General features: G+C 51.9%; 2 protein-coding genes across 2 annotated transcripts in view; both read left to right on the top strand.

Annotated features, from left to right (window-relative positions):
* The first annotated feature begins 507 nt into the window (after positions 1-507).
* Positions 508-8753, top strand: fhdc3 (FH2 domain containing 3). Its single transcript, XM_062453310.1, has 12 exons — positions 508-888; positions 1699-2142; positions 2846-2907; positions 3874-3976; positions 4952-5037; positions 5276-5376; positions 5735-5805; positions 5966-6073; positions 6177-6247; positions 6356-6473; positions 6868-7032; positions 7248-8753. The coding sequence occupies exons 2-12, from the start codon at positions 1714-1716 to the stop codon at positions 8718-8720; spliced, it is 2787 nt and encodes a 928-aa protein (XP_062309294.1). The 5' UTR covers positions 508-888; positions 1699-1713; the 3' UTR covers positions 8721-8753.
* Positions 8754-10772: 2019 nt separating this feature from the next.
* Positions 10773-12990, top strand: part of trim3b (tripartite motif containing 3b) — a 27784-nt gene continuing 25566 nt past the window's right edge. Inside the window, exons 1-2 of the mRNA XM_062453343.1 lie at positions 10773-10827; positions 11887-12005. The gene's annotated coding sequence lies outside the window, so the exon portion shown is untranslated. The remainder of the gene's footprint in view (positions 10828-11886; positions 12006-12990) is intronic.

The following is a 12990-nucleotide window of genomic DNA, read 5'->3' as shown; positions in this document are numbered from 1 at the left end:
GCACCCCCAGTTACATGACAATTGCTAGAACACAAAACAATATTAAAAATTCAATGTTTTCAAGAAAGTCTCTTTTTTTGTCTTAATTATTTGTCTGTATTTTTTTTTTATGAATCTACTTAGTAGTGAACTTTCTCCTCCGGCTTGCCAGCTGATAAACCATGAGCAAGGCATGCGGTTTTAATGTTGACCACAGAAGGTCACTGTTCTTTTGAGGACTGTATGAAGACCTTGACGGGTATTGGAATTAAGTACACGTCCTCATTTGATGCTCAATAATAATTTATTCGTTTAACTTATCTGCCCTTTAGGGATCGATATTATAGTAATCACTACCTGGAGAGATTTACTTTTAAAGAATTTTAAAGAATGTTAATATCCGAATCCATCAATACACCAATCATATCGTGTTTAGATCAAACTCTACACACATTATTTTATCTTTCTTTGTCTCACATAACAGACAAGCCAAGAGAGGAAGGCTTAACGCATTTGAAATTCTTCCATCTAATGCGTAACCTTTGACTTCTCTCGCTCTCTTTATCTGTCAGTGCATATTTCTCTCCCTCTCTCTTGCAGTATTAATCAGCCTACTTTTGATTTGACACCAGAAACACACATTGTAGTTTTACGATACAGGATTAAATGACCTATGATATTTGACCTGACACAAACAACTGTTTTCTTTCCAATCGATTTGAGATTTTGCTAAATTATCAGTGATCTGAGTCCCGGAGTGCGATATGACTAATTGATAGTCAGGCGCACGCGTGCGCTCAGCGCAGGTGAGTTTGAGTGCTAGGAAGGGTAGCGGTATCGGTGTCAGCTCGTCAGCAGTTTGAAAAGTCGAAGAGAAAACTCCGTTTGTTTGATTGTGGACAGCATTTGGTAAGTATACACACCCCTTAAAATACGCGAATGGGTCTGGCGATGCCAGGCTAATTGCTATGCAATATAATCAAAGTCAGGAAAACCGCATTTCATATCGTGCAGCTCCATAGGGGATAGCTGTTTGCTGTTGTTTGAACATTACATAATGTGGCCTTTATCGACGTCGATACATGTCTTAAGATATACGGTGTAAATTATTATTAGTAAATATTAGAGGTCAAACTTCCACAAATGTGTTTTAATTAATTCCTCTTTTGTTCCCTAGGCTATATCTTCTTTATATGTGGGTCGTTTGAACTCTGCTGAAGATCACACAGAATGATTATATTTCTCAGTCCCAATACATTTAGAAAGTCTCAATATTCAAAGGCATCTTTGCTCCTAATATATTTTTGTTGGACTTTTGCTGACTTCAACAAAGCTACTGTACTTCTCTCATGGCTCCGGTTGATATGACCATGCAAATGTGTCAGATAGCGTTTCTCAGCTTTCGTATTGGACTTTGTTTCATGACAGTTTGGTCTAATGTCCATTGTTGGGGTGACCAGAATCCCCAGAATATGTTTGCTTTAGTGATGACAGGGGCCTGTTCTGTATGGAAGGGGACTGGTTGGCATTGTTGTGAGAATAATCCAATTACTTTTTGGGAAAGTTTAGGTAGACCATACACAACAACAGAAGTATCATTTGTAACAGAGGAGATGGGAGTTGACAGAACCTGCATTGGCATTTTTCTAAATCGTACATCATTGTGCCAGTTCATTCCTCATCAGACGTTGTTTTCTTCTTCACAGTTACCGGCTGCAGTCTCGACTCCAGAAGATGCTGATGGATAGCGCCGTACTCGTGCCCCCCGCGCCTCCTCCTCCTCCCCGCGACCCTTCCCACTGTACCCCACACACGCTGGACGAATCGCCCGACCCTGCGCCGCCCCCCCCTCCTCCCCCGCCCCCGCTTCTGCCCCCCCCGCCCCCTCCCCCCCCGCCGGCGCCCGACTCCTCCTCCTTCTCCCGGAGCGTGCAGCGGCGCTCCAAGATGAGGAGCATCAACTGGGATGCCATCCCGTGCCAGAGCGCGCTGGGGAAGAGGAACGTGTTCACGTGCCGGGGGAAGCAGCAGGACTTTGTGCTGGACACCCGCTGCATCGAGGAGCTGTTCAGCCACGCGGACAGCCGCACCTCCCAGCACAAGAACGGCTTCCTGCAGAAGAGCGTCCGGGGCCGGGCCCCCTCTCTGCAGGCCCCTCAGGCGGTGAGCAGTCCCACTGGGACGTGTGTGTGTGTGTGTGTCGGCTCGTGGTTGTCAGGAATGGTCTCCTAAAACACAATCCATAGGTAAAGGGTTTTTATTTTTATTTAAAGCACATCATCATCTCTTTGCTATGTTTTAGTAAATAAATAAATCTATTATTTAATTGAGGCGTGGAACACCTAGTTACCCCCAAGGTATGTTCCAACTGGGATTTCAAACACTAGATACCTCAGAACCACCCAACACAGTGACATGATAAAATATTGTTATTTATTCATAGAGCTATTCTTATTAAATGGGACCCACCTAGAATGACACATAGGCTTGTTGATAAGGCTATTGTAAGGGCTGATTCCATCGTTCACAAAAGGTGTGCGTGAGCTCCTTGTTGAACACAAAGCTGTGATGTAAGCGAATGCAAAACCTGACCAATCATTAGGTTGCGTTTCGTGTGGGTTCGTTAGCTTTCCACGTTTAAATGCTCCGCCTCTCTTGGAAACCCTCCACTGAATAGGAACTAATCCTCAGCTGTTCCCATAGAAACGGCACAATAAATGAGGAAGTCTGGAAATGTTAACAATACTTAAATGATGATTGCTTAGATCGGCTTCCCCATAGTGTAGGCCATTTGGCTGTAAAAGCCCTGCTTCGTAAACTTTGTGGCCGAAAAAAAAATGAAGTCAATGGTTTTTCTTTTTTTCAGGTCGCAATCCTCAATTCCAAGAAGAGCATGAATGTGGGAATCTTTCTGAAGCAGTTTAAGAGGTGAGGACATGGTCACAGACGAGAAGGTGCCGGAAGAAGGAACAGCTGATAAGGGGGAAAGGTGACATTTCTAGAAAGAGAAGTCAAGTGAAAAGGTGTGGGGACGAGCTATGCCACGAGACAGAGTTTAGGAGATGCGTTGTTAAAAAGGGAAGTCAATTTGAAAAGACGTCAAACAAACATGCACTGCTGACTGGTTGGATGTGAGGCGAGTCTGTGCAGGACGACTTCTCCATCAAGCGTCTGAATCAGTCAGTTATCCGCCTGTCCAGCCACTGCCAGAAACTTCCACTGTGTCATGCCTTAGCGAGCGCTGCCCATATCTGAAGTCCGTCATAGAGGAAATGACAACACTCTACTTACCTGTAACTTTCACCGCTACATGCTCACAAATGACCTTGTCACACTTGACTTCAGCCCAGATGCATTGTCGAAGCCAGTGTGTCTTCCAGATGTTTTTGTATATCTAAAGGCCGATTAATCGCAGCAGTTGCCTTGGCGATAAAATATACATGTATTTTTTTTATATGAATAAATACAGAACAACAAATATTAAGAGGTAGGATCATCGTCTGATCTACCTCCATATTGGAGAAACGCTTCTGCCTTACTTCAGACTAATATAGGATCACATATTCAACCTAGCTTTCCCCGTAGCAGTCTCCCTTCACCCAAGGTGTTCCTAAGGCATACAGTATGATGCTTGGGACACTCGCAATCCTTTATCATTGTCTCACTCATCTTTCATTTTGACTACCAAATCCATTTCCTATGTGCACCAGTGTGCTCTGGTGTGCCCAATGCAAAGCGCTGCAATTGAAACTACGCAGGGTGCCTGCGGGGTGCGTTTAATCTGAACGCCATAGCCATTTACGTTTTGGGTTGGTCTGTTGTGGGAGCCTTGGTGTCTTGGCTGCGGTGACTGTCTGGTGACTGTGTGGCGGTTGTCTCTGGCTCCCCCTGCAGGCCCGTCAAGGAGGTGCTGGAGGACATCCGCCAGGGGAACTGGCTCCGCTTCGGGACGGGGAAGCTGAAGGAACTCTGCAAGCTGCTGCCCGAGGAAGGGGAGGTGAGGGAGGCTGAAGGGGAGGTGAGGGAGGCTGAAGGGGAGGTGAGGGAGGCTGAAGGGGAGGTGAGGGAGGCTGAAGGGGAGGTGAGGGAGGCTGAAGGGGAGGTGAGGGAGGCTGAAGGGGAGGTGAGGGAGGCTGAAGGGGAGGTGAGGGAGGCTGAAGGGGAGGTGAGGGAGGCTGAAGGGGAGGTGAGGGAGGCTGAAGGGGAGGTGAGGGAGGCTGAAGGGGAGGTGAGGGAGGCTGAAGGGGAGGTGAGGGAGGCTGAAGGGGAGGTGAGGGAGGCTGAAGGGGAGGTGAGGGAGGCTGAAGGGGAGGTGAGGGAGGCTGAAGGGGAGGTGAGGGAGGCTGAAGGGGAGGTGAGGGAGGCTGAAGGGGAGGTGAGGGAGGCTGAAGGGGAGGTGAGGGAGGCTGAAGGGGAGGTGAGGGAGGCTGAAGGGGAGGTGAGGGAGGCTGAAGGGGAGGTGAGGGAGGCTGAAGGGGAGGTGAGGGAGGCTAAAGGGGAGGTGAGGGAGGCTGAAGGGGAGGTGAGGGAGGCTGAAGGGGAGGTGAGGGAGGCTGAAGGGGAGGTGAGGGAGGCTGAAGGGGAGGTGAGGGAGGCTGAAGGGGAGGTGAGGGAGGCTGAAGGGGAGGTGAGGGAGGCTGAAGGGGAGGTGAGGGAGCCGGAGCGGGTTTGACGTCTGCGCCCGTGACCTTCTCGTCACACTTTTATGAGCGAGACAGAGTTTGTTCCTTTCTGACTGTCCTTGCCGTGTGCACCGATAACAAAGGCAACGTCCAGGTGGACAAGTTGTTCAAAGTGACGAAATGGATTAAGTCAAATCAAACTTCCAAATAAGGTACCTTAGCCCTCCAGGCCTGTAGAGGGTGCAGTAAAACAGGAACAACGTGGGCTCCAGCAGTCTGAATGGAGCCACAGGTCTGGACTGCAGTGAGAGGGGGTAGTGATCGCATGCTCTCGTTGGGTGTCTCTCCAGATCAAGCAGCTTCTGGCGTTCAGGGGCGACGTCTCCCTGCTCCCCGAGGCGGATCACTTCATGGTGCAGCTGGTCAGGCTTCCAGCGTGAGTGCAGATACGGCGGGACGATGGTGACGCCCGTGGTGGTGGTGGTGGGGGGGTAGTACTGATGATGATGGTGGGTGGATGTGATGCTGGTGATGCTGGGGGGGGTTCTCGATGTTTTAAGAGCCAGGGAGATCTGGGTTGGGCCTGATACGGGTCAGGGTGGATGTGGAGGATGAGGAGGGTGATGATGAGGATGATGAGGATGAGGATGATGAGGTTCCTGTCTCGTGTGCAGCTACGAGGAGCGTCTGAGGACGCTGATGCTCAGAGAGGAGTTCTTCCCCCTCATGGAGGAGCTGAAGCAGTCCATCGCTGTCCTGAGTACAGCTGCCAACGGTATCACACACACGTTTCTCTCTCTCTCTCTCTCTCTCTCTCTCTCTCTCTCTCTCTCTCGTTCTCTCTCTCTCTCTCTCTCTCTCTCTCTCTCTCTCTCTCTCTCTCTCTCTCTCTCTCTCTCGTTCTCTCTCTCTCTCTCTCTCTTCTGCGTTTCCTCCTTTGCTCCAACTTTCTGTCTCTCACACATACACTCCTGCCTGTCTCCCCTCTCCATCTCCCCCTCTTTCTGACTCTCTCTGGCTCTCTCTCCCTCTCTACCTCTCTATACCTCTCTCTATACCTCTCTCTATACCTCTCTCTGGCTCTACCTCTCTCTACCCCTCTCTCTCCATGTCTGTGTGTCTGTTCCCTCCAGAGCTGCTGGACTGTGACGACCTCCACTCCATCATCCGCCTGGTGTTGAAGGCTGGGAACTACATGAATGCTGTCAGTACCCGCCCACCTGTCACCTACACAGCACCCCTGGGCCACTCCCCTTAGCCTCACCGTTAGCCTATCAGAGACAGATCCTGTGATTGGTCTTAACCACCACAGTACAATCAAGGACACCCAAGGTATTTGAAAGCGGTGTGTGTGTGTGTTTCAGGGTGGCTATGCAGGCAGTGCCATTGGCTTCAGAATGACATCTCTCCTCAAGCTTGTGGACACCAAGGCCAACAAACCTGGAATGAACCTCATGCACTACGTTGCCATGGTAAACTGGATAACTGGCCCTTTAGCATCGTTGCCATGGTAGCTCATTGTAGACTGATTTTTATCACCTGCCTCTAACTTTGCCATGTTCCTCCCTCTACAAGCAAGCCCAGGAGATTGATGTGGCCTTTTTGGACTTTCCCAGCCAGTTGGAACACATTGGAATGGCTGCAAGGTAGGCCATGTTTGCTGAAAGACTATAAGGTTCAGGGTAATCCGGTGAATATGTTAAAGGGCGTTAGACAGTGCCATCTTTGTTTCGATGTTTTGTATGCATGGTCAGGATCCATAAACAGGAAGTGGAGTCGGACTTCCACAGAGAGGTGAAGAAGGTGAAGGAAGCCAAGATGGAGGCCAACAAACAGCCAGACCTTCAGCAACAGATGGAGACCTTCCTCATGGTGAGGCGTCCTGGAACCCCCGATCGCTGGCGTGTGTGACGTCATGCGTGACGTTGTCTTGAGCGAGCGCCAGTCGTCTCCCAGGACGTTAGGTTTCTGCGGGCGAAGCGATGGCGCGTGTGTGTCGTGTATGTGTGACACTTTACGGTGGGTGGGTGGGTGGGTGGGTGGGTGGGTGTGTGTGTGTGTGTGTGTGTGTGTGTGTGTGTGTACAACAGCATGATGGTGTGTGCTTGTGTAAAACTGCGTGGTGCCGTGCGTGACACTACATGGTGTTGAGTAGGTGAGACCGCATGGTGGGGTGTTTGTGCGTGTGTGAAACTGCACGGTGTTGTATGTGTGAAACGGCATCACTGTGTGTGTGTGTGTGTGACCGTGTCCTTGGCACCGTCAGCGGGCGGAGGCCCGTCTGGCCGACGTGGAGGCGTCCCTGATGGAGCTGCGCTCGCTCAGCCGGGCTGTGGCCGAGTTCTTCTGCGAGGACCCCGGGGCCTTCCAGCTGGAGGAGTGCTGCCTCATCTTCCACTGCTTCTGCGACAGGTTCAACAGAGCCGTGCAGGTCGGCGCAGGGCGCACGCCCGCACACACACACACACACGGGAGACTGGAGCCTGACTGTCACACTCTCTCTATCTGTCTCTGTCTCTCTCTAACTCTCTCCTACGCAGTCTACCTACAGCAACTCCTATCCCTTCATACTCTCGACTTGCTAATAATTTATAAATGCCACATCCGCTGCATACCTCGATGAGAATCTGTGACCCCGCCCCGCAGGAGAACCGGGAGCGCGAGGCGGCCGAGCAGAGGCGTCTGAAGAGGGAACGCCTCAGCGTGGCCAAGCGCCGCTCCACCGCCACCTGCTCGGCGTCCCGCACCGACCTGGATGCCGCGGGCCTGGAGTCTGTCCTCCACACCTTCCTCTCCTCCCGCCTGGCCAGGCGCCGGACCGGCCCGCTGTCCCCCGTCGCGCCCTCCCCCACGGACGCCGTCGCCCACGCCCAACCCCTCCGTGCGGAGGCCGGGACCGGCGGAGGGATGGAGGCTCCGCCCAAGATGGAGAGCGACACGGGGAGGCTGCGGAGGCGGAGGCAGGGCTGGACCAGGGAGCCCCGGAGCCCCCCGGAGGCGGTGGGGAGAGTGGAGGAGGCGGGCGTGGACGGGGAGGGCGTGGAGGTCGGGGAGGAGGTGAGGGAGACGTCGGAGGAGGAGGCGGCGGGGGGCGCAGAGGGGAAGCTGACCCCCAAGGGTCAGAGGTTACGGACGAGCTACAAGAGGGCCGCCTCCATCGACCAGAAGCGCACGCCGACCAGCTCCGACCGGCGGCGCCGGCCCGCCCGGAAAACGCCCGGCGCCCGGCCGGACCTGCGGGAGGGGACGAGGGAGGAGGAAGAGGAGGAGGAGGAGGAGAGGGAAAACAAGGAGGAGGCCCAGAGGATAAGGGAGGTGTCCAGGAAGGTGCTTCACTTCCAGAACAGTCGAGGCAACCTGCTCGCCAGCCAGGACTCCGAATCCCGCCTCCCTCCAGACACGCCGGCCCCCGCCCCGTCCACCCCGCGCCCCCAGGAGATGAGAGAGGTGGACCTGGCTCTCCGGAACAGCCTGGGGAACCTGGGCTCCCCCTGGACCATCCTCAGCCCCGGCCCCTCCCCCCGGAGGGGCACCCCCCAGCGCCACAACAAGCACACCCCAAGCCGCCGCCACTCCTTCACCTCGCACGGAGAGTACCTCGACGAGGGCATCTGGGCGCTACCCGTCACCCCCTCCCGGCCCTCCAGCACCTGCCCGTCTGCCATGTTGCTGAAGGGCAGGGTGATGTCGGAGGAGGAACTCCGCCCCCTGTCTCCTCTCTGCTACCTCTCCCCGTTCTCCCCCAGGCGTAGCAAAACCCCCAGCCTTCCCAACGCCCCGCCGGACCCCCAGGGAGGCTCCGAGGGGGGCTCGTCATCCCTCCCCGACTGCCCGGCTCCCAGGGCCGCGTCCTGGGCGCCCGTCCTCCGGACGTACTCCCTCGACGAGACCAGGGGAGCTCCGGCGCCCAGCTTCTCGCTGGGGGACCTGTTCCAGAGGCGCGGGGCGGCCCGGAGGTCGAAGTCCGGGTCGGAGACGGGGGGGGACGGGAGGCCGGGGACAGAGGGGCACCTGGAGAGGCCGGACGCCTCCGGAATCGTGTCCTTCTTCAGGAGGCTCGGAGACAGAGGCCGTCGAGCCAGCGTGGAGGAACAGGACCCCAGACGTGTAAACTCTTAACCCGAGAGAGGGGTGTGGAGAGGAGTAGGAAGAGAGAGAGAGAGAGAGAGAGAGAGAGGGGAGAGGGTGGGTGGGTGGGAGGAGCGGGATGGAGAGACAGAAAATGGAGTCGAGCAAACCCATGGGAAGAGTCTACCTTTTAAAGTCTTAATTTTTTGTTTGTTATCGTTTTGTCCTTTTGTCTCGAAGTTGGACTCAGGTGACTATGGACTTACCTTGCATCCATGCAGAGGGATTATTTCTTGTGGGGTCAGAGACAAATTCTAAAGCCGTTTCAGTCATGGATATGCTCAAAAGACTATCTCTACAGCGCATCATCTGACTGCTGCTACTTCAGGGTGGTGGTGATGCTTTGGCTCTCCGTTGCCCATTCCATCAGGTGGGTGTGACGGAGGTGGCAGTAACTCCAATGTCATTCCCCTCCCGAACATTCTCCAAACCTTTCGTTCAAAGAGTGTGTCCTATATTTTATTTGTAATAAAGTGTGTGGTCTTCCACCTCAGCATTCTCTGTCATTGAACCTCTCCCTCCCACACACACACACACACACATGAAACGAACATCGGAGAGAGATGTGTGTTGTCTAGGTTGCGTCAACTCTCAGGGGAGCCCTTCTCTGTTCTCTGCCTCGCCTCATCCATTATTTCTGCCTCTCTGTCAGACTGGGTGGCCTGTCGGTTGGCAGCCCGGCTGCACCTCGTCTCAATAGTCTAGACTTGCTTCCTTCCACTACCAGTAAGTAATCTGCAGTATCGTCAAATAACCTTGTCTGACTGTAAAGAGTAAGAATCTGAATACTTGGCTCCTGTCTATATAGTCTGGGGAATGCAAAGGACATTTATGCCCCAATTCCATTGTGTCCCGATGGGAAGATATTGATCAGGGGTGGCCATGTAAGGCTTACGCTTGCAGACTTCTGAGCCTCTCTCTGAACACCCCCCCCCCCAGGTAGGGAGGGGGGAAAACCGGTGGATGTTCATATCCCGTCCCCGTGGCAACGGTGTTTGTTTACGGCGAGTCCGTTTGGCCAGTGTCACAGTGAAATAAGACCCCCCCCTGGAACTGACTTCGTCCACACAGACTCCTTTCATACCGGCCGCTCTCCTCTTTCCCTCCCACCCTTTATCCCTCCATCTCTCCATCTGCCTGCTTCTGAACAGAGCTGCTGGCTGCAGTTTGAAGCTCAGGAGATTAGTAAAGAGAGAGAGAGAGACAGCGAGAGGGAGGGGGGGCTGAAAGAATGTGAACGTTGTATTATAATTCAACCCACATGAACCCACACACATTTTGATGCACTCGGCTCCAAAAACTTCGGTTATTAGTGTATGCCTGTGTGACTTAGCAAGCATGTTATCACTTCGAATCCACACCCGCATTTGGCGTGGAATGGTAAATCGTTTTTGAAGTTGACGAGCTCATTGAAATATTGAGTGTGAGGCTCTGTTTGTTTACAGTTAGTGTGTGCTGACTCTGGTGCGTGGGGGGGGTCAGTTGTTTGTGAAGGGTGAAGGTTCATGTACGTCAGTGGCTGGGACCTGTGTCCCATAAGAGAAGGAGAGGACAATCCAAGCATTGAGATGCTCCCTGGAGTCCTCCCTAAACTCTGGAGAAGGACTCTCATGTGAGTTATCACCTCAGGACCTGACATTCACCGATCCTCTCACAACTCACCAAGGCTGCTCTCTCTCTCTCTCTCTCTCTGTTTCTCACTCTCTCTCTCTCTCTCTCTCTCTCTCTCTCTCTCTCTCTCTCATATTGTCTCTCCCTCACTCTCTCTCAAACAGACTTTTTTTGTTAGGCTCTGTCTCTCCCTCTCCCCCTGTCTCTTTCCGTCTCAGCAAACGATCCAGCGTCACGCTCTGAACAGAGCAGAGGGGAGAGAATGCAACAAGTGGAGAAACTTGAGCAAAAGAAGACTACATGCGGGGAGAAGTAGGCTGTCAGATGGATGAAAAGATAGAAAGTTAAAGAGGTAGAACGGGCCAGAGGGAGGGGAAACGGTACGTGACGGAAAGAAGGGATGACGCGCAGGAGAGGACAGACCAGGGAAGACTGAGAGAAGAGGATTCAAGTCCTCCTTTCGTCCCTGGAATATTGAAGACATAAGGTGAATGGACTCCATGTTATTTAACATCTCGCAGAGGGAAAAAAAAAAATTGAATAATGAAACTGTGCTTACAGATGACCTCTTTCCCTGGGTGTTCTGGGAGCTTGTGGGGAGAGGGTGAGGCACAGCTGCGGTGATATGATGACTGGGTTGTTTTCTCGTCGAACTGATGAGTCAACGCCGGCCTGATACTGAACGCCACGCTCCGTAAATTCCAAACGATTTTTTTGAAAATGTAATCTGTGAGTATGCGGTTAACCTAAGTGAGCGTAACATGGACATGTTGGGGTGGTTTGGGAGCGCTGTCATTTGATGTGAGGATGAAGGTAATGATCTAGATGTGGCTGGTGCAGGAATGTGTGACCCAATTAAATACCAGTTGGTCAAACGCCCGATACAATGTCCTAGATAACAGTGCTTGTGATGTGTCTTCAAACATGTTTACAACAAACCGATTAGGCCGATGTCCTCTTCAGAGAAATCATCCTTCAGGGAGAACAGGACCCGTGCCTCTTTAAATGAAAGCAGGAAGATCATTCATTAATCCTCCATCATACTAGACCCTGTGCAAGTCTAATTCTAAAACGTCAGTGCTATTATCTCACTCAGCACATCAGCAGACTATCTCTGTAGTATCGGTAGTGCCTGAAGTACCCCCAAAAAACATTCTGTCTACGCCCCTGCTGTAACATATATCCCGTATTTGTGGCGTCACCACCAATAAGGTTATTGACTGCTGTAAACATTTAGGATTATATCATTTCTGTACACAAGATGTCGCCATAGATCAGATGGGGCCTGCTTTTTCTCTCAGTTATCGCTTTGCTATTTTTATATCAGAAAGCCATGGGACAGGGAGAAAAGGTGATAGTTCAGGAAGCCAGTTTCACAGAACGTACAAACACATGAAACCTTTTATTAAAAATACTCCTCTTTTTATGAATGAAGTGCAACTTTTGAACACGATATCTCTCGATGAATGGCTGTTCATCGACTATGGATTTGAAAACCCTTAATGGTTGGATTTGTTGGATAATGTTTTCCGTGTATTTGGAGCAGGTGGATCCGGCCCATCGTGAGATGACTGTCCGGAAGTGGTCCTGAACCAGGTCTGCTCATCAACGCTGCGGAGAGCTTCAGAAGCGAGCGTCTATTTACCCTGTCAGCAAAATGGATGGGTAAGTATTCTGTGTGTGTGTGTGAGAGAGCGTTGATTAAAATGCACCGTGGCGGTCGCCAGCCAATATGAGGTGAGGGAGTTGGAAGGGGCGGAGTGACGAGCGGCGAGGGGGCGCATTGATCCGGAGGGTAAATGTCACCGCGGCCTCGGGAGTGAGTGACGACGTCAATATTCCCAATTTCTTTCTCTTCCTTACTTCACTGGTCATCTCTTCAGGCAGTGATTTGGCTTGATGCTTACGGGAGACTTTTCGGTTACTCATTTCCCAACTAAATCTAATCTCGGCTCAAGTGATAGAACTAAAATCTTTATCTGGGGGGGGAGAGAGAGAGAGAGAGAAGGGGAGAAAGAAATAACGAGAGGAAAGAGGGAGGGGGAGAGAGAGGCCAAAGTCTGAGTTTGAAATTACACCACTCGGTAGAACAATCATCACCCTTGTTTATGCTGGAGCAGCTAGGAAAGGGAGAGCTGGGAGGGGGAGAGTGGAAAAGAGAGAATAAGAGAGGGAGGGAGGGAGGGAGATGCAATATGCACCATATGGAGTGGTTTGTGGTTGAAGGTTGAGTTGAGGTAAACCCAAAAGATTGGTTGAACGTCATACACTGTGAATGTGCGAGTCCAAAAGTACACGAGGACTACATTTCACCGTTTCACCATTGTGGGCTCTCCACGTTTAATCGCAAAAAGCTCCACTTTCAAATTAGTCATAATTCCTATTCTTTTGAAACACAATAAGCTAGTTAAGGCTCTCTGCTCAGATCCGGCCTCCCCTGCTTCCATACCATAATAACCCAAGCCCCATTACGACATAATACCCCGACTATTCAGCAGAGCTAAGACCCACCAGGTTCCCTTCAGTCTGCCAGTCTTGGTTTGAACCTTAGACAAGTGGGCCCTGTTCTCTTCAGCTATGGACACACCGAGCAAAGGTCTTGATCGAGACAGGGTAGATCTCTCTCGCTGAATAAGGCCCCCACTAAACA

The sequence above is a fragment of the Osmerus eperlanus genome, chromosome 27 (genome assembly GCF_963692335.1).
Source record: "Osmerus eperlanus chromosome 27, fOsmEpe2.1, whole genome shotgun sequence".
NCBI classification, from domain to species: domain Eukaryota; kingdom Metazoa; phylum Chordata; class Actinopteri; order Osmeriformes; family Osmeridae; genus Osmerus; species Osmerus eperlanus.
Note: the sequence above shows the minus strand (reverse complement) of the source record. Positions and strands in the feature narration are given on the sequence as shown.

What these genes read in the sequence shown, in the direction of transcription:
- fhdc3 (XM_062453310.1), top strand. Translation starts at nt 1,714, where the DNA reads ATGCTGATGGATAGCGCCGTACTCGTGCCCCCCGCGCCTCCTCCTCCT. An exon ending in CTGGGAACTACATGAATGCT is followed by an intron (nt 5,806 to 5,965) that starts GTCAGTACCCGC and finishes TGTGTGTTTCAG; the next exon opens with GGTGGCTATGCAGGCAGTGC. An exon ending in AGATGGAGACCTTCCTCATG is followed by an intron (nt 6,474 to 6,867) that starts GTGAGGCGTCCT and finishes TGGCACCGTCAG; the next exon opens with CGGGCGGAGGCCCGTCTGGC.